This window comes from Marmota marmota, unplaced genomic scaffold (genome assembly GCF_001458135.2).
Source record: "Marmota marmota marmota unplaced genomic scaffold, marMar, whole genome shotgun sequence".
Classification (NCBI taxonomy): Eukaryota; Metazoa; Chordata; class Mammalia; order Rodentia; family Sciuridae; genus Marmota; species Marmota marmota.
This window is the reverse complement of record NW_025999977.1, coordinates 45,311,948-45,332,937: the sequence shown is the minus strand read 5'-3', so window position 1 is coordinate 45,332,937 and position 20,990 is coordinate 45,311,948. Positions and strand designations below refer to the sequence as shown.

At 43.9% G+C, this 20,990-nt stretch overlaps 1 protein-coding gene across 1 annotated transcript in view; it reads right to left on the bottom strand.

The window, feature by feature from the left end:
* The window catches only part of Apob (apolipoprotein B), a 40,513-nt gene extending 20,062 nt beyond the window's left edge, over positions 1-20,451 (bottom strand). Inside the window, exons 1-20 of the mRNA XM_015479940.2 lie at positions 20,226-20,451; positions 19,838-19,876; positions 18,730-18,845; positions 17,420-17,565; positions 15,391-15,544; positions 14,560-14,715; positions 13,155-13,279; positions 12,417-12,502; positions 11,084-11,303; positions 10,136-10,363; positions 9,781-9,898; positions 9,523-9,669; positions 8,590-8,801; positions 8,081-8,318; positions 7,349-7,525; positions 5,801-5,992; positions 4,741-4,908; positions 4,052-4,263; positions 1,053-1,235; positions 365-486 (exon numbers count right to left, since the gene is read on the bottom strand). Of these exons, the coding sequence (XP_015335426.1) occupies positions 365-486; positions 1,053-1,235; positions 4,052-4,263; positions 4,741-4,908; positions 5,801-5,992; positions 7,349-7,525; positions 8,081-8,318; positions 8,590-8,801; positions 9,523-9,669; positions 9,781-9,898; positions 10,136-10,363; positions 11,084-11,303; positions 12,417-12,502; positions 13,155-13,279; positions 14,560-14,715; positions 15,391-15,544; positions 17,420-17,565; positions 18,730-18,845; positions 19,838-19,876; positions 20,226-20,298 (3,112 nt within the window). The 5' untranslated portion in view covers positions 20,299-20,451. The remainder of the gene's footprint in view (positions 1-364; positions 487-1,052; positions 1,236-4,051; positions 4,264-4,740; positions 4,909-5,800; positions 5,993-7,348; positions 7,526-8,080; positions 8,319-8,589; positions 8,802-9,522; positions 9,670-9,780; positions 9,899-10,135; positions 10,364-11,083; positions 11,304-12,416; positions 12,503-13,154; positions 13,280-14,559; positions 14,716-15,390; positions 15,545-17,419; positions 17,566-18,729; positions 18,846-19,837; positions 19,877-20,225) is intronic.
* Between the last annotated feature and the right edge of the window lie 539 nt (positions 20,452-20,990).

Here is a 20,990-nt window from a genome sequence, read left to right as displayed (position 1 = left end):
CACATCTCCTTTTGTGTTTACTTTACCAGTGAGACTTTCCCTTTTTGTTCCCAGAATCACTCCCTTCCCCAACTTTTCTCCTCCCCAACACTCCCAGCATTCCCTAGGCCCATCTATGTTCTGTTCTGGTCCCTACCATGGATTGACAGCTCAAATATTTAATTGTTTGGTTGTTTACTGTAACTTCCACAAAGATAGAGACTTCAATGTTCCCTGTTTGAGCCTCAGCTCTCAGAACAGGCCTGATACTTAGTTGGGCACTCAGTCAATATTTGTTAAATACGTTACATTACATATTTCTCCCTTTGAGTCCTGAACCTGAGACTGAGGGTAGAGAGGCAGCATCCTCTTTTTGTATACTCACCTTCTGCCTGAATTATGAACTTCAGTGTGTCCACCAAGGCTCTCTCTTCCCTCTGGAGTTCATAGGTTGCACTGGCAGAATATTGTTCCACCTCTCCTGTAGGCTTCAGTTCCAGCTCATATCTAAAGAAATTACAGTGAATGATGGCAATAATATCCCCCAACAATTCAGTATCAAGTGCAATAAAAGTAAGGTCCTTATTTTAACCTTATCTCTTGCCTGTAACTAATAATGATCTTTATGATCCCTTCAGTTCCTCCCAGAGCCTAAGACAAGGACAAATCCTAGGATTCCCAGGCTTTTGTACAAGTACAGGAACAGCTGGCTGGCCCTGTCAGCAAAAGCTGACAACAGAATGGGTGAGGGGATGAAGACAGGGGACCCTGAACACTGTGGAGGCTTTGGGCATGCTGGTGAGCTCTAGGAAGCTCCTACCCATGGGTCTGGAGGCTCAGAAACTCTGATGATGAGGTAGGAGCAAATTGGAATGTGCTCTGATCTTCTCATCCAGCACATGAAGGGAAAAGAAGTGCTGGCCACACGACCACTATTTTAAATACCCAAAGGATGGTATAAGCCCCTAAGATTGACATAAGGCTACATCATATGGCCTTTTTCTGTTTGCCCTGCCAGGTGGCCACAATGTGGATGGCAAGCAGATTCAGGCTGTGCACTGAGCATCTCTCACCTGGTGTCACCTGTCAGTGGGTAGTAGGAGGCAGACTCAGTGGAGCTGGCGTTGGAGTAAGCTCCTGTGGTGCAGTAGCTGAGTCCAGTGACAAAAGGCCTGCAAGTTGACCAGGACTGCCTGTTCTCAATGAGAGGAGGGATCACTTCTGTTTTGGTGGTGGAGACCAAATGCAATGTGTTGCTGGTGAAGGATGAAAAATCAAAGTTATCTTTAAGCCAGGAATTCAAATGAACAGGGAGATCAGTAGAGTAGAAGTGGGAAATCAAAGGGGAGGAGGAGGGAAGGGAAAGGGGAAGAACTGGGAAATTAAATTGACCAAATTATACTAGGTGCATGTATGACTATACCACAATGCATTCCAATTTTATATATAACTATAATTCATTAATTACAAAATGAATTTAAAAATTAAAATAGACTAATAAAGTAGAGGAAAGGGATCAGGGGAAGGATGGGAGAGAGGTTAGTGCTGGGAATTGAAATGGAGAAAACTATGTTATATATATTTATGAATATATCAAAAGGAACCCTATCATTATATATAACTATCATGCACTAAAATTTTTTAAAAGATTTAAAAAAATGAACATCATTCTTTTAAAAAATAAACATAGTTCTTACTATACACATGCTCCCTTTCCTCCTATCCACCTCTGTCCATACCCATGTTATTTGATTTACTGAGAAACAAATGGTGACTCTTAGGCTTCAGACATTGCACTAATTTCTTTTTGTGCGTTACCTCTGATCCCCACAAAAGCAGGAATAGGATTCTCATTTTACAGAAGAAACAACGGTTCAGAGACACTAACTAACTCGTCACTGGGACTGAACTTAGGGTGCTCCGTCCTTCATATATGATACAGGGCAAGAGGAACCCTGTCGGTCTTTCATGTGAAATCTCTCATGCTCTGCTGGCTTCTTTTTTACCCGCATTAAACATGCATAAGTCTCTTCTCCCATTCTCACACTACACACACACACACACACACACACACACCCCTCTTTCTTTCCCTTGTCACCTTCTCTCATAACCCTATCAACAGGGTGTTGGCCTTTGTGGGGTTCTTCCAACACACTTCTTGCTGAACTGTGCTCTGAATGTTACCCTTGTCACGTTTCTGAAAATGCTTTCATCAATATCTCCAGACCCCTTCATGCTCCTAAATCCAATGAATCTAGTGAGGCTTTATCATCTCTGACCTCTCAGGAGCATTCAGTAGACTTGTTTACTTATGGCTACATCAAGATGCCAGAGTCTTTATCCTCTGAAAAGATCATGGTACCCTCCTCTTATATATGTACTTTAAATTAGTGAAAATACAAGGAAGTTAAAAAATGTCCCCGTATCTTTGAAGGATTCTTTCTTTTAAATACTCCATCCTTTCCCCAGTATTTTTTTTCTCATTGTTGGTGGTTCCCCAAGACCAACCTTTGCTGATGGGCTGGAGTCCTACATGCCAGCTGTGGCCTGCCTATGGCCTGTTCTAGCCTTTAGTGTCTTCTTGGCTTCTAGACCCTTATGGCCTTGGTTCTCCGTCTACCTCTCTGGTTGCTCTCTATACCAGCTGCTATTTCCTCGCTCTGCTATATACTGGTGATGCCCAACTCCGCGACTGAGCTCAAACCTCTTTGCTAGGCTCAGGGTCATAAGTCCATCTGCCACCTAGATAGTTCTAGTTGGTTGTTTCATAGGATATAAATACAGCACATCCAAAACTGAATTTGTCATCTTTCTCTAACCGAACAGCTCTCCCTCTGTAGTTCCTATTTAAAATTAAGGTCACTCTGCTTCCCTTCTCTCTTCCCTTATACCCATATCCAGTCAAGAATCAAGTGCTCCTGATTCCTATCTCCATGCAATTTCTGATACCTCTCACTCCTCTCTGCAGACCATGGTCACCTCCAATGCAGGCCATTGTCACCTCTCACACATACGTATTTTAAACAAACTCTTAAATGTCTTCCAGTCTTGCTACTTTCCCACATTTTCCACCCTGGAGTCAGAGTAGTTCATCTAAAACACCAGCCTTGCCTTAGTTATACTCTCCTTTTCAACTCTTTTGCCTTCAGAAGAGTCTGGGTTCTTTATGGTGGCTGAAAAGGTGGTCCATGGTTGCCCCAGACCCCTTTCTCCCCACCACCGCCAATTATGCTCTCGGTGCACTTTGGCATACTCAATTTCTTTCAGTTCCATGAACCATTTTCTTTTTTATTAGGCTGCTATACATACTTTTCTCTGCCTAGAACACTCATTTCTTTTTACTTTGCTTGGGTCGGTCTCAGTCCTTCGCAGCAGATCAAGTGTACCTGTGTCAGAAAGCCTGCTCTGACTCCCTCAAGTTTCACAGTATTGTAATATTGCCTCTAATCTAGCTCTCACTCCATTGCAGCAGTTTTCTCCACTGTACGTCTCCCTATAAAGTTAAGCTATAGAAGCCCAGAGACCTAAATTCTATGTCTGAATGAGAAAATTAATGTGTTCAAAATATCAAAAACTAAGGTCAATCAGTGGTGGAGGATATCATTGAAAATGGAACTCTCAACAGAGGCTGAATCCTATAATCTATCATGGATTTTCATGCTTTATCCACTGAGCTAGCTACCACAAATAAATATGGCCTTTGGTATTTTTCCTAGAGAAAAATGTTCATTTTTTTTTTCAAGGGAGATTTCTGTAGAGCTAGTGCTACTTCATTCTCTAAGCAATCAACAATAACAACAAAATCCTCCACAGCAGAGTTATGACCAACTAAACATAGATATTAAGTCTCAATGAAGGATGATATAGGACAATTTAGTAAAATGTAGAAAGGCAATTATTTTGTGTGTTTGCATCTAGGCTAGGTTAAAAATAGGTAATCAAGAATCTTCCTTCCCTCTTCTGCTTCTCTGGGACTAGAATTTTCCCTGTTGGTTATCTAGCCTGACCAAATCCTACAGATATGTTTTCAACTCTTTGAAACTGGCCAGGCACACCTGGCTGAAAGAATTACCTGCCACTAAATAACTTGACTGGCCTCCTTGGAGAAGGAATGATGAACTTCAGTTGTCCAGTCTTCAGGGTCACACGAGCCTCCAGGCCTGACTCATGGAAGAAGTTGGTGTTCATTTGGACACCACTCCTGGCAAAGCCAGGAAGAATGATGCCCATATTTGTTGCAAACTCCACAGTCATAGAGGGCTTTACCAACAGGTCAGCCTGCATCTGCAAGTCAGAAAACAACCTATTCAGTATTGTTAAATTCCTCAGTCCCCTGGTTGTCAGATCAACCCCACCTTTCCCATCTCTGGGCAAATATCTCTGGATAACTTGCATCTCAGGAAATAGTATTGTGATTTATTTAGAGGAAGGAAGCCCAGTGCCCAGTTCTCCAGAGCCAGACTTCACTATGAAGGGCTAGGAAGCAACTTAGACAGAAAGATGATCAGAACACTCATTTATGAAGCAAACAACTGAGTTTTCTTCTTATTGCCATAATTCAACTGGCGATGGTAAGGTAGTGCATGCTGGTGGAACCCTAAAGATTTTCATAAAAATGAATGAGGTGATTACTAGGATGATGTACATTGTTGTGAACTAGAAACATGTTTTTAAAATGTGAGACATTTAAAATGTCCTCCCCCCCACAAGAGGAAAAGAACAACACCCACTTATTTGCAATCAATGTAAACAGGGTCTTACATTGGCTAGTTCCAGTTTTACTCCAGCCTTAGTCCCAGGGGTGATGACTCCAGATAAGGACACTTGCAACTGTGACCCCACTCCAGTGGGAAGCTCAAAGGCATTGTCCATAAAGATGTAGTGAAGAAACAAATCACTCTTTGAGCCTTCCCTTATGGCCTGTCCAATCTGCAAATTGAACAAGGGAGAGTAAATTAAGCCTTCTATGAGTGAGTTTTGTCAAATGCAACCTCCCAAATATAAAGGAATAATTTCTCTTTATCCAGAAAAAAGAATTAGCATATTTAGCTGGATAATTTCATAAATAAAGGTTAATGTTACTCACATCAATGCATTTGGATATATGCAATTGCTCTGAATTAAATATCATGTTCAACTGATGGTTCAGAAAGTACCTAGGAATAGTACAGGGCCTCAGAGCCTTATAAGCTCCTAGTAAAATCTATGGCTTGGCTTAATTCTGTTTTCTTTTTAAAAATCTGAATGTAAATGAGAGTTTACTTGAAGTGTATTATATTTTGGTAAAATTAATTTTAAATAAAAAAGCTCCTGAAATGATGTACATATTAACATACATGGTTTTTTGTTTTGTAACATTTCCATAAAATAACTTCAGTGTTTTTTTAAAACCAACATGAATATTTATTTAATCATGGGGATATATTTTCTCTTTTATTAGTAAATTAATTATAATAAAAATTGTGGCAAATATTTAGAAAGTGTGTTACAGTTGGCCAAACATTTCTTAAATAATCATTGTGTCCTTTTAATATTAAAAGTAGTCTTTCTTGCAGGTGGAGGAAGATATTCTTAACAGCATTTTCTAGAAGATCAAACTAATGCTCTTAAAAGTACAGCTAACATTATGAATAGCTTCATTTCTGAATGCGCCAATTCCTTGTGAGTTAAAGATCTTCTTCATTGAAATTCAGAGCAAACTTGTATCTTTGAAGGAAATATAGGCACTTTCTCTGCTCTGTGTGGCAAGGATCTTAAGGGAGTCTGGGAGATCTAGGAGATCTGCTAATCTGTGGGCCCTCCGAGGGGCCTGGTCACTTACCAGGTGTTGGATTCCCTGCAGCGTTTGAACACCACTCAGCAGCAGCCTTCCCAGGAGCTGGAGGTCTTGGAGCCTGACAAAGCCAAGCTCTTCTCCCAAGATGCGGAGGTAGGCTCTGGCTTCTGGGATTTCTTTGGATTTCAAATCATTGATCAGCTTTTCAACGATGGGCATAATTCCATTTACCATGTCCTGGGATTTTAGTAACACAATGTTTAGTGAGAGGTCAGCTTTGTCTGAGGGGGATCTGTCTCCTGCTGACATGACTGGCCTAAACACAAACTCTGGAGCTGGGGCTTTAGGGAATCAGGCTCCTTTTACTGAAAGATAATTCATCTAAACAAAGATCAAAACACCTGAGATCTTTTCAGGACTAGTAGTACTTTCAAAGCTGTCCTTAACTTGAAAAAAACAAAAACAAACATGCAGGAATAGTAAGGGGAATCCCTGGTCTCCAGGATTCCAAGATCCACAGAGCTCCTCAGGATTAAAAGACCTCTGTCCCACTTCCCTACTCAGCCCTCTCTGCTTCAACTAAGGAAGAGTACCGGGGTTTTCTAAGAAAGTATAGTTTTCTTATAAGTAAGTCAAGAGCTTGTAGACCTGTTCTTCTTAGAGACAGGAAGAATTCTATAGACCAATGCACAGATATTGTGAAGGAAAAGAAATTGCTAGACCCCAAACATATCTAAGGATATCGGCTTCAAGTGGAGGTTGGCAAATCAGAAGATGGAAATGAGACTATCAGGGAGCATCTGGGAGCAAATTATTGCCCTGTTCTCAACCTTGAATGTACACACAAGTCCCCTGGGGTCTTATTAAAATGCAGATTCTGATTCAGTAGGTCTTTGTGGGCTTGAGGTCCTGCATTTATAACAAGCTATCACGTAGTGTCAATCAGACCACATTTTAGATAGCAAAAAATTAAAGACTAAGAAGCTGCAGATATACAAGCTAGTTTCTACTCCTTCACTGGGGACTCATTGCCAGCCTCAGAATGGATTCTGGTCCCATTAACTAGTGCACTGATATGAGTGATAGTCAAAGGAAGCAGCTAATAATAAAGAAATATTTAAAAAATAACAATTTAAAACTTATAATAGTAGCTTCTTATTGAGTATCCGAGACTGGTGTCAGGCACTGTGCTTAGCATTTTATGTACCTTATTTAATGTAGTCTTTAAATAACTTTGTGAAGTGTGGATTAGTACCCTGAGGGTGCAGGAACAGACATATATAGTATTAACTAACTTGCCTGGAATAACACAATTTAAAGACTGAGGTTAGAATCAAACCGAGGTCCCATACTTTATACTCTTAATCATTTTGCTAGAGTGCCCCTAGTGAGTCTGGTTCCTGGACACAATGCATTTCCATAAGGCCCTTAACTGCTGAGAATCCTGGACCCTAGCCCTGTAGGACTGGTTAATACACATCCACAGTTGTTATTTCAGTTAGATAGGACCTTGATGACTTCTGTGATTAGAAAAGAATGTTTTTGCACTGAGACCCAAATCTTTCCTTGAGAGAATACATATCCAATACATACCTGCTCATGTTTATCCTCTTTGATATAGTCAAAGTGGTCCACCAAGACTTTGGACACACGATCAGGCACTCGACCATTGACCCAATATAAAGCCTTGTTGACACTATCTGGAAAAAATCCTTTCTTCCCAAAAAGAGCTTCCAGTGTTGGCTCAAAGCCTTTTCCTTCTAAGCCAATCTGAGAAAGAAAATCAAGCAAGAATATGCCACTGGGTGTTCTGGCTATACATCAGTCTCCCATTCCCCCTTTTATGTCTACTTAATTAAAAACGTATTTGATGAACACTGCAGGGAAGGAGCTGGGCTTAGCATTTCACAGAAGTTCTCTATTTAAATTTCACTAGACTCTTGAAGGGTAGAACTCATTTGCCTTTTTCTAGAAAAGACGGGGATGAGAGGATAAATAATTAAACTGATGATTCAGAACTTGGAGAGGATTTAGGGTTTGAACCAGAAATGATTGGTTAGCTCAAGTATTTCGTTGGACTTTGAGTTGAAGGGCTTCTCTGAGACATCTACATTTCCATTAATATAAGGAATAATGTTTCAGATGACCCCTAGTGGACAGAGAGGAAGGCGAGGAAGGAAGGAAAGAAAAGCCTCAAAATGAAGGTACCAATCCCTTGATGATTCCTGCTCCTCCCCAGGCTGGTTCACAGCTCCCCTGACTTTGTATTTGTGGTGTACAGACCAGGCAAGAGAACTTGAGACTCTTCTTTAGTCTCACACATACCTCGACGAGGTCAGTTGGAGCAAATCCAAAGACAGTGAGGGTTGTTTTCAGCATGCTTTCTTTAGGAAGGTAATTATTCGGATCAAAGATAAGATTCCCCTCAATTTTGGCTGAGACTGGGTCAAGCGATGGAAGAGAAACAGATTTAGAAAGGTGATAGTTCCGAGAAAATTTTCTGAAGTCCATGACAGTTGGAAGTTGAGATTCTTTCAGGGCTTCTTTCACTAAATTTTTCAGGCTAGATGAAAAGAAGAGATATACTTTGAGCCAACATACCATGTGACTTATTCATCATCTCATGCATCCTGAGCAAATATGGATTTCCAATTGCTACTAAAATATATGGGTTTCATTTGCCCCAAGACTTTGGCTCAGGGTCTGCTGCACACTCACATGCGTTCCAGAAGAAAGCACACTCCATAAAGGACAGACAGGGCCTGGGCCTGAATGGAGACTTGGAATTCCAACCCAGGGCCCTCTGTAGCAGATTGGTGCAAGGGATGACTTACTCTTGGATATCCAATTCTTCTGAGTTCAAGATGTTGGCAATGTGGGATGCCACAAAGTTCTTCACTTGCTCATTCTGTTCCCGTGGGAGAATTCGGGCAATTTTGTTAATATCTGCCTGGGAAGGCCCCCTCATCAGCATGAGATAGGCAGCCAGTCGCTTATCCACTGGAGCAGCACCATCCACAAAAGTCTGGAGAAGGATCCCCCTGACCTGTAGCCAAAAGAGGCAACTGTTTATCAGGACACAGAGCATGCCTGGCCAATACTGGCATGGTCCGCTAGTTCTTTCTTAACACAAGTCTAATCTCTCTCTAATAACTCTTCAAATAATGCTGAATCTTCTTGCTAGTGTTCCTTAAAGCAACCAGCTCAAGGCTGGGTTCTCAGAAGACTCCTATCAAATATGTGCTCAAATCAATTGCATTAGAATACATAAATTTTGACCAAGTGATTATTTGTTTTGCGATCTGCTACTAAGTGAAGACAAAATTGTTCTGTCATGAATTATTTCAATGTAAGAATGAAGGTGGGAAGGCACAGTGAGATTTTGGAGCTAAAAAAATCAGGCGATTTCAAAAGCTGTGGAGTTTCTGCCACCTAAGGTAGGAGGACCAGGTTCACTATCTCAGTTTGGTGCCACTGGAGAAATCAGGTATGTTTTCTCAAAATAAAAGTGATGGTCAATCTGGTAGTAGGACATGATATAGCAAAAATCTCATGTTCTTTGTGAGAGAGGAGTAGCAGCAAGTTGACTATGTTTCTCATCCCATATACCACTAGGCAGTCAATAGGCTCATTGAAGTTTTGCAATGAGAAAACAGTAAAAGAAAGTCAGCACAAGAACGGGATTTAGAACCTCATTCTCCTTGTACTTCCCCAGACCTTGTTGATCATCATGGACTTTCACTTTCAAACACCCTTGTGTACTTTACCTCATCTCTGAGTTCCATCTTCCTCAGGGCCTGGATAGCAGCTTTCTGAATCAGCAGCGATGGCTTTGCACTTCTGATACATTTCAGGACTGAAGATTTGAGTCTCGGCATTACCTGTTCCATAGTTCTGCCCATGTTTCCAATGACCTGCATTGAAGAAACGAAATAAGAACTCATCACAGCACAGAAGGAGGAGTAAAGGTTGTTCAAGAAGGGCATTGCTGAAATGATGCATCTTATACAGAAGACTAAAAGTACCCTCAGGATCAAATAGGTGTGATCTTCATCCCCAGTACACTCATTGCGAATCTGTTCCAACAGGTAATCAGCAATGTCCTGAAGGTCCTGGGTCATTTCCTGGGTCATCTGATGATAGCTACAGAATAAGAGAAGAGTGTTAACATTCTCTTAATTTGGAAGGCATAGATGAGCTTTCTTAAAATCCAAACTTGTGTTTGTTGATTTCTTATTCCAAGTTGTTCTTCTCAAAATGTCCAGTAGAAAAGAGTAAGCACTAGGGTTAGAAGGTAGAAGGAGGGGTGCCATGTCAGTACAGAGAGGCGGGATTTTCCTCTGCTCCCAGGTGGAGAAGAAATTCAGTGCAGAGACTCACTTGTTGACCACATGGCTCAGTGCATAGAGGGTGGCCCGGCTTTGCTGCTCCCTGGCCGTGTTGAAGATCTCTCGCAGCCTCTGTGTGGAAGGCTCTGGGATCAGGGCCACCAGGTAGGTCACAACATCTATCAGGAGGGGGTGAGCTTTCTCACTTTTCAGCCACTGGAGGATGTGAGTGTAACACTGGGGTTGTCCACACTGAACCAAGGCTTGCAAAGTGATGGGGCTGAGAAGAAAAGAGAGAGTTACACAGAGCAGCATCAAGGTGGTGAACCCTCTTTGGTCTGTGGTGTGACCTCTTCCAGGAGTGCCCTATTCACTGTCTAAATTCAAAATCCAACTCTGAGCCCAAGAACCATGATCCTTCCCTAAGAAGAGTCTTTCCACTGGAGAAACACTGTGAGAGAAATCTGAAGAACAACCTCTAGGCCTCAAGCTGAAAGGGGCATGTTATCACTGCCCTTTGGTCAGGACATAGAACATGCCTGGCCAGCACTGGCCTAGTCCATTCTGGCCTCAGCAACTTTTATGACATTCAGAGCACCTGGATTCCGTCCCTTGAAGTACAGAGAACACACATTATTTTGTTTGCCTGAGCTCTTTCCCTTCTAGCTTGTAAGTTCCAGAGGGCACAAACTTCTTATCTCACACTCTTCAAGGAACCCTCTAGAAGCACGGATGAGAAGATACTCTTCAAATGAGAGGTGCTACCTCCCTCTGGTTTTAACACACAAATGCGCACCTTCCTCGAATGCCCTGTGTGTGTGTCTTGCCCTTGAAACTCTAAGCATCTTAGCTGATATTTCTCTGCCCAGAAGACATTAACTGTTTGACTGATTAACTAGATTGATATTAAATGGTTCCTGAGGTTCTCTGACCAAAGTTCAAAAGTTCTGACAGCTTCCATAGGTTGTCTGAGACTGAGCTGCAACCACTGAAGACCTACCTGGACACCTCGATCAGCTGTGGCAAGAGGGATTTGACTGCCTCTTCATTGAGGCCTCTCAACTCAGTAACCAGTTTTTTGAAGAGATTTGCTCTCTGGGCATTCTGCTCAGAGATGGATAGCTTTTTCAGTTCCTGGAGTGTTGTCAAGACAGCCTCGGCCTTCTTTGGTGGCAATGTGGATTTGGTGCTCTCGAAGGCCAGACCCACCTTCTCAGTACCTAGAAAGTGCCAAAGGAATTCTTGGTTATTTCTACATCTCAACCATGTCTTCAGCTAATAGAAACTAGGGAGGTACTAGCAGGTAGAAAAGAGAAGAAAACAACTGTCTTCTTAATGCGTAGTAGCTATGTGGCTCTGGGCTAGGTGTTGTTAATTGACTCATCACAGCATCCCTGGGGGTTGGTATTATTCCCTAATTTAAGAAAAAGGAGCTAAGATCCAGAGGTGAGCAATTTACTTTGAGAGTCCTTACACAAGAGCTCTCTGAACTAAGAGGCAGAGCTAGAATTTAATCCAGGTTGTCTGGCTTTGGTATCAAATTACCTCTGCCTGAAAGAATGGTGAGGAGATGGGGCAACTGATCCAGTGACAGCTGAGGCTGGACTAGTGGTTTCACCACCAGTCTTTCTAATTGAACCTTCTAGCAGTTTCTGATGAGGAGAGACCCTTCTGCAGTCTTCCCATCTTTCTGCCCTCACTTGTATAGGGAGAGGAGTGAAGGTAGGCATGGAATTGTGAAATAATGGGCAGAGTCCTGGTTTTAATTAGACCTGGATGCTCATTTTACACACCTTTGAGGTTCTGGGACCTTGACTACATCACTAAGCCTCCCTGTTTGTCCATTTTCCCTCCACAGAATGGGTATAAACTCATCTGCCATTACCACCTAATATCATAGGCAAATAAATGAGGTGAGGCACAAGCAAGAATTTTGACAGATTTATGTAGAATATAATGCTGGGCTAGGGTTAGAGTAGAGGTCTCTGAAGTTCTGTTCCTTGGATTACTCTCTGGTCTGGCCCTAAAGATCTTTTCCCGCTTTCTCCATCTGGTCCAGGACAGGCACAAGTCTAGTCACAGAGTCTATGAGACTGTCAACTCCTCCAAAGGTGTCACGGTTGACTTAGGAAACCTAAGCAGCTTTGGCAACTTCTCTTTATCCCACTACCCCTTGATGTTCTGAAATGAATCTACCTACTCAGTAGCCAAATTCCAGTGTCTGCTTCACTTTTTAACACAGCAGACATTTAACAGGGCCCAACCATGAGCTAAGCTGTGATTGGCACCTGTTGGACAGACTCCCCTGCACCAATGAGGACACAAAGTCTTACCTGCATTAAAGAAGCGGCTGTTGGTCTTAGGTGTATCTTCAAGTTTCAAAGTCTGTGTAATGTGTGTCATCATCCCGTATTTATTCCTGGTAACAGAGGAAGCACCCTGCCTCATGAAGGGCCACCAACCCAGAACACACTAGTCTTTTCATGTCAAAGTTCCTATCTCTACTACTGCTCTATTTTGCCCACCTTTCAGAGCATGGTTAAATCTAGCTATCTTTCACTCCCTAATGAACAGCACCCATGTCCCCCTGGTCACATTCAAGGTCAAATGTATCTTATATCCTATATCAGCCTGGAGTTCCCAGAGGGCAAGGACTAATACTGAGCCTCAAAATTCTTCATATCTCCCACAGCACAGTGCCAAGAATACAGTAATTACCCAATAAACATTAGTTAATTCAAAACTGATTGGATACACAAGTCTCCTGTCAAAAATCCCAAATCCTCCATGAAACTATTCCTAACCAGGGCATCCTGCAATGGTTACCTAATTTTCTGGGTCCATGGCCCTTAAAGTCTGAGATGTATTTTGTTGGTTTCAAAATTGTTTCACATGCCTAAGAATTTTCTGTCAAATTGCCTGTTTGCTTAAAAAGGAGGTCAGGTATGGGCTCTGCATTGTACCTCTTCATAACTCCCACCCAGGCACAGCCTAGCTTGGACAAGGGCACAGGAGAGTTCAGCTTACATAAACCCCTTGATGATGAGTTGGGGGAGCAGCAGGAGACCTACTTGTAGGAGAAAGGCAAGAGCAGGTGTTGCTCCTTGCAAATGGCTTCTGACACATGCTTCCTCTTGGAGTCCAGGGTGTATTGGCAGGACTGGCTGCTGCTGAGCAGGGTTGACAGGGGGCGGACCTGTGCATGAGGTTGGAGAGTGAGCATTTTGAACAGTTTCTGGGGTTTGGACCTCAGTCTTCTGTCACAGTCATTTTCCTCCAAGGTAGGAGAATGGGAGTCCTGCACCACTAGACAAGCTCAGTAAAAGTCAGCATGCTCAAGGCTGTGGACTCTTCTTATTTCACCTCAGCAGAGCTCTCATCCTGCACATGTATATGCCTTATGCCCCACATACCCATCTGCCCCCACATAACGCCACACATGCTACTACCTATTAGGTTTTCTTTGCCTAGAAGCCTATCCTTGGCTCTCTCCCATTTGCTCATCCGTTGTATTTTTCAGGCTTGTGCTCCACATCCTCCATAACTTTGCCTAATGAGCTACGTGCAAATGCTGCATCCTTCCTACTCAGGCTTAGAAATGCTTGTCTACACTGCTCAGTTGACTACTTTATCAGGTGTGCTGTGCATTGTATTTTATGGGCATGCATGTGAACCTTGCTTCTGCATTAGCCTGGAAGCATCTCCAGGGTAAGGTTCATGGTTCACCCACTACTCTCCCTCCCTCAGTAGGAGTAAACATAGAGCAACCTCTCTGAAAAGACCCTAAACCAGTGCTTGAGCCTCCTCTGACTATGGCCCCCATGGTCACCAGACTCTTTGTGTTTAGTCCCCAGGACAAGGACCTTGAACATGGCCCAGCAGGGCAGTGATTGCTCATCTTTCATGTTTACTGAGATAACCTGTGCCTCATGTTCTGGATGATGTGACAAGAGGTTAGGCAAACTCAGGTCATGTGGTGCTATGTGACCTAGCTAGCAGCAGAGAAGGTCAATACTGAGTGGGTGGCCCAGGCAGGAGGCCAGTGGGCCTTGATTTGGTCAGGGTCACACGTAGTGTATAAGGACAGGTGGCTGGGATGAGGGAGAAAAGTGAACACAGGCCTTAGGACCTTAATAGAGGTCAGATGTTGGGACAACCAGCTCACCCACAGAAAGCAACAGCAAAGGACTTTGCCTTCTCAGGGATGAATCATCATCACACTCAATTGATGGCAGAGGGTTCAGTGTCACAACAGGAGGACCACTGAAGGACAGAGCTCTGGCCTGATTCTAGTCCTGGCACAATTAATAAAAAGCAGTGCGGCCTTAGCAGTCCTTCTAGTGCCTGGTCCTTGGTGTCCTGCTCAGGAACAAGCCAGGCAGGATCTTCTCAGAGGTCCCTACCAGCTGGAACATTCTTGAGGGTTTGTAAGAAGGATGCTGCTCAGGGCAGACTGAAGGCTGGTATGAGGCTCACCAGGCCCTGGATGAGGGCAAGTGGGCTGACGCCCGTGCTGATGGGCTGGAAGCTGTCACACTGCTGCAGGTCCCTCTCAGTGGATATCTGTGTTGCCACATTGCCCTTCCTTGTCATGACGGTAACATGAGTGGAGCAGTTTCCATACACGGTGTCCTGTGGGAGCAGAAGACACATTCAGGAGCATTCAACATGGGAAAAGCCTTTAGGTATTTGGGAAGGGCTGGGAAAGAAGCCTGAGAGCAAAGGCAAAATGAATGTAGATTTGGGAAGGACTTTTTTTTTCCTGCCTGCACTGCTGGTGCCTGGCCAGCCAGGGCTGGGGGAGAAGAAAAGGTGAAGAGCAGCTTGGAGGAAAGGCCTGTGCAGGATGCATCTCTGTGTTCTCCAAGCACCGTGGAGCTGAGAACTCAGAGCACAGGAAGGACTGAAAAATGTTCAGAGGGCTGAAGAAAGTTGGATTCTCTTTATGCTGAAATCCGACATTTTTAGAAAGAGGCTGGCAATATATTCCAATCTTTTTGGAGTCTGCAATACACACAGACTTTACCATGTTGTAACATGTGGGAACTGGAGGGGGAAGAAGTCCAACATAGATAGAGAGATCAGGAGTCCCAGTAAGTGATTTAAAATTAGACCCAACATGATTGACCTGCTTGGGATGTCCATCAATGACCCCAAGGGACAGGAAGAACCACAGGTTCTGGTATTATACACCAAATACAGGGTCTCCTATGTAACCCAAGCCAACAATCCATTTTAGGTACCATGTGACTGGTCTCTGACATGGGAAGTGAAGTTTAGAGGGTTTTCAGCTTTCTAAATTCTCACCGTGAACAACACTTGTTTGTCTTCTTCTGTCTCTGGGGGAACCAGGAGTGCAGAAATGATGCCCCTCTTGATGTTCAGGATGTGTTTGGGTTCACCCTTCTCTGGGTAAAGGAAGACTTGCCTCCCTTCAGGAACACCCAGCCTGAGCTCATACCTGTCCCAGAGAGAGCATGTGGTCACAGAAAGGTTCCCTCTCCACTTTGAGCCTGTTGGAAGGATGCTTCTGCTTGGCAGGCTCCTTCTCAGTTGTTAACATCAGTTCTTTACAAATATATGCACACACACATACATATTTTCAAAAAAGTACACAAACAGGTAAAGTTTTGTCATTATTACTCTTAATTTTTTTTTTTTTTTTGCTGGGCTCATCTCTTCCCTGTCTGTTCTCCACCCACCAGTATGGACACCCGAGTGGGTATTTCATTCATATCTCCCTGTTCATACAATTCTACATAGATTGTGAGTACAAACACAGATACATAAAGATGTTGTAATTATTTGTTTTATGCAAATGGAATCGTATTATGCATACTTCCCTTCATGTTTTTCTCATTTAATTATATTCTAGGAAAACCCTGAGTCGCTTGGTAAGCTCTAAAAGATTCTTTTTTCAAAAGCTGTATAAACATTCCATTCTGTTGTTATATATAGTTTATTCAACACATTGCCCCATTTGGTGGCATTTACTGGACTTTTTTTCCCTTTTTTTTGCCACACAAACAATACTGAAATACATATCCTTATGTGTTTATCTTCATCTTCATGCATTACTGCTTTTATTTTCATGGGCTTGGGTCCCAGAGATTGGAATTGCTGTGTCAAAGGGTATAAGTATTTTCAACTGGAATAGCTATCACCCTGTGGCTCTCATTCCCACAAGCCATGTGTGGGAATGACTTTTCCTCCCTGGCTCACCAGCAACAGGTGCCATTGCTGTTTTAAAGTTGTCCAGTCTGATGGGCGTGAGGTAATCCCTATCTTATTGTAACAGTAATTTGCATTTCCTGACTACTAATGAATTTGAGCATACATTTGTTTTTATATGTTCTCAGGTCATGTCTGGAATTCATGTTGACTTTGGTTTTAGAACCTTCTCATTGAGGATGATTTGGGTGCCTGAGGGCCTGGCTGAACCTGTTCTAGTTAAGTTAGAAGGACAAGGAGACCAGGATTTTCTCCTGTATTTCTGCACCTTTCAGAAAATTCCAGACATGGTGATGCAGGCCTAGAAAGCCCTCATGATCGAGAGTTAAGAGTCCCTTGTGTTTAGAGAAGAGTAAGGGACTAAAAAATAACTGCTATTCCTTCCTGCCACCAAACCCCTTCCCATCATGCACATCAGAATCTCAGGTAAAGTGAGGTATTTGGATGGAAGAAAGAAGAGTCTACGTAAGCCTCTTTCATAGAGAAAGGACTGGTTTCTGATGTTAGCAAATTGAAAGATGGGCAGGGGTAGAATTTTTTATGCTACAAACTGACTGCTTATACTGTAATTAGGGACAAAGCAGAGATAATGTTAAAAATATTTAATGGCTGTTACAACACAGGTGCTGGAGTGTCAGAAGAGATGCCAGTTGTAAACAAAGTCCTGGCCTTCTGGTATGCAGTGGCTGCATGCCACCCTGGGTAGAGGACCACTAAAGCCTTGTGCCCCTTTGCCTCCCACTGAAAAGACCCTGTGCCACTATATGTTGGCACTAAAGACCCTTTGCCACCATCTTGTTTAAATAAATTGCCTCAAAGAGTTTAAAAGCATGAGATCTTTTAGAAACACATTTAAATGATAATTAAGGCAACCTGACTAAGGGAGGGTAAGTAATGCTTTTTCCTCTTTTAGATAGTTCTGAAAATTCTGCAGTTTCCTGATCCATGGTGAACACTGATTATAATACACTTATACTCACAGGCACCTAACATAAACACACATGATCATGCCTCACAGGACACACATATGATTAAGCAGGCATTCACGTAACACAGCCAGGGATGCAAAGAGCTCAGAAATATAAATGCATGAGTCCACCCTTACTTGGACATGGCGGCTGCAAACTCCTCAGAGTTCTTGGTCTTCTTCAGCAAAGGTTTGCCCTCAGTGTTGAAGCCATATACCTCTTTCAAGGTACATTGGCTGGTCTTCAGGATGAAGTTGCAGAGTTGGGGAACCTCTAGCTCGACCTGAGAATGGAGGGTAGCAGCATACTGAGTTTCTCTATCAAGCACGAAGAGATTTCCCACAACCCAGAGCTTCATGTCTAACTAGGGCACCGGGGTAATGGTTCTCTCATGGGTCTCCATGCATCAACCTAGGCTCTGTCCTATTTTTGGTCTTTTCCTCTTTCAGGATAACAAGTTTCTTAAGTTTGCACCTATGCATGGGAAGGAGGATGTCTTTTTATTGGCTTTAAATTATTCACTTCAGTTACAAAGAACTTGGTGCACTTAGTTAGAAGACAGAAGACTAAAAGTAAGAATTTAGTAAGAAAAATAGGAAGTAGGAAGTGGCTATCATTGGTTTTCACAGCAAATATTTCCTTCATGTCACCCGAAAACTGTATCCTCTAGGGCCTATTGAGGGTCTCACATACAGCTGCGGTTGAAAGAGCATTAGCCAGCATTATTCAAAGAACTTTTTGTCATGACAGATAGCTTTATATTTGCACTGTGTGATATGGTAGTATGAGCCACAACAGCTATTGGGCACTTGAAATGTGGCTAATAAGACTGAGAAGTGAATTTTTAATTTTATTTAATTTACATAGCCACGTGTGGCTAATGCTTACCTCATTTGACAGCACAGACAAGGACTACGGAGCCCTATGGAGAACAGGGAAGCTTCTCAACCTGCCTCCTCCTCCCCATACGAACCTTGACAGTAGCCCTCTGATCTGTTCCATATGGACAGGGACAGGACTATAGCCAGTCTCAAGAATAAGCAAGGTTTCATTTTAGAATGAACTACATGTTTACATGTTAAGTTTTTTTCCATTTCTTTCTAGCAACAGTTTGACTTTGATTGTAAATACCACCTTGCCCACCTCTCTTAGCTTACTTACCGGGCCTCCCTTGTGTTGAAATCTGTAGTCCTACATTTCTGGTAAATCTAGACCATGTGTTCAAATTGTAGCATGGAAATTAAAGGAAGAATGTTTTTTTCCGGGCAAAATTTTCTGTGGTGGACAGCTTCTCAGCAATGTGGCTGACTTACAAGCTGAGGGCCAGTTCTAGCACTTTGAGGTCACAACAGTTCTGGCATGTGCTGGGACCTCCTGGAAGGTCCAGTTCTGGGCACCTGTGGAGCAAGCCTGGGCTCCAGGTTCCTCCAGTGCCCATCCTCCATACCTTGCAGTTGATCTTTGTGATGCTTCTTGAATCAGCAGTCCCAGGGACACCACTGGAGCTCTCTGCCTCATAGTTATACATGTACTTCCGGAGGTGCTTGAATCGAGTTGCCTCTTCTAAAATGAGAAATAAGTTTGCATATCAGAAATAGCTCTCCCCAGGCAGTCAGTTCTGGGCAGAGAGGGGTGGTGGTATAGATAATTTAAAAAATTGTAATTGAGCTCAAATTATTTTTAATTTTCTTTACATTATGTTAATTAAGCATTGCTGAACCTGATATTTAAATTAGCTGGGTTTCCTTGAACATATCATCTGAGATACAGGGAAGAGAGTGCCAGGCATTAAATAATGGGGCTCCAAAATGTATAGAAGAGAACTTTGAAAAAGTTAAGATTTGACAGCACTAAGCAAAGGGATAGTACTTTTCTCAGCTTGAAAATACCAAAATTATGTGACTATTTTTTAAATTATTTCAAATACCTTAGGCAAATTTCTTTAGGCATTAGGGATATCTGGTTAACTTTAAGAAGAAGAAATTTCTGGAGGATTCCACTATGAGGAAATTTTATAAACTTGAGACAGAACAGCATAAGCCCAATGTAGTGATTCAAGGTGTCCACCAGATGGCGGTGTGGCACCATCAGAGGTCAGCTCAGGCATTCTCTAGAGAACATAGAGTACTGCCCAAGGCCAGCTCCTCTGACCTCCAGGGGTCAGGTAAACACCAAGGGGTGGGGGGCTGGATTTTTGCACAAAGGTTAAAGTCAGTATTTCTTCATCCCCACATACTCTGAATCAATGATTAATAACTGATAAACAGGATAGTGATGTCTCTTTAAAGTGTTCATAATGCTGTCAGAGTGGCAGTCCCTTCCCTTCCCCATCCCCAGGCCAAATTTTTGGGACAAAAGGACTGGTAGATGAGGGTGGAGACCCTTGGGGGTGGGCAGAGGCTCAAAGCACTTGTTTCCTAGGGTCTGAGCAGCAAACACCAATCTGAACATACAACACTATGTAGAGTGAGGTGGCCTTGGTGACCAGAGGTCTAAAAGGGCAGTTGGCCTGGTGTGGGGGGTGCCGATCCATGCCCAGTGAAGAAATGCCTTACTTGAACAGCTTGGGCTGACATTTTCCAACGCCTCGTCTTCTGTAAGAAAAGAAAAAAAAGAGACTGGGTTTTTCCATGTCCTACTGAGGTCCTGGGGTCTGACAGGGAGGACCACTGCATAGGTCTTGTTTTCCTGCAGGAAGCAGGTCTGGAGAGCTCAGGCCCCAGGCCCGCCACCTGCCCATCCTATCCGGAGTCTGGAGGAGCTGTCAGTTCGTCCTGGTCCCTGTCCCAGTGAGCCTGTGAGCCCTGTGTCTGCCCTCCCTCTGACCCAAGCCCAAGCTGCCTCAGCCACGGCCCGCCATGGGCTTCCACCTGCTCCGGTTTAGGTCATGGTCAGATGTTGCAACCCGCACCCGGGGCTCCCCCTGCACCCCGTCCTACTCACGGGCCCAGGCGCCAGCGTCCAGGAGCAGCAGCAGCAGCAGCAGCGGCAGCAGCGCGGGCCTGGCCGGGCCCATGGCGGATGAGTGGGTGAGAAGGCTCCTTGGCTTCCTGGCTGTGGCCTGGCCACGGCCTGGCGCCGCTGCTGGCTCCAGGGGCTCTTCAGAGGCTGCCCTGAGACCTACACTGGCTCCGCGGGCAGTAGGGGAGGGTGGGACTGCACGCCCGCGCGCAAGCACCCTATTTATAGGAGGCCCTGGATTAAGAATTGCAAAAGGTCCAAAGGGCGCATCCCTGGCCTGTTTGCTTTTCCACACGGGCTTGTCTCTGAGCCTTGAGGAGGGGCCTGGGAGGGGGCTCACCTCAGACCCAGCGACAGCCGCCCTGGAGCTTTCCTCCTGCCTGGCCTGGCCTGCTGGGGCTTGGAGGTGGGCGGTGGGGGCAGTGGGCTTATTGCCTGAGGAGCCAGCCTGCGCTGGCTGCCTTGGGGAGCTGGCGGATCACAAGGACAAAATCCACTCCCCTCCCGCTGACTCTGGAGCCTTTAGCAAACCAGTTCTTAACTCCTGATTGAGATGTTTTCCTAGTCCTTTTCCATTTGGGTGGACTTTGGGTCCGCAGGGAAGGCCCACTCCAGATCAGTACGTGTGGCTGAGGGGAGGAAACTAGGAAGGTCTGATGAGTGATGGGCACTGGCCCTGAGGGGTGGATACCTTCTCAGGCCCAGTTTGAGTCCAGGGGCCCTAGTCTTTCAGAAACCCAGCGAAGA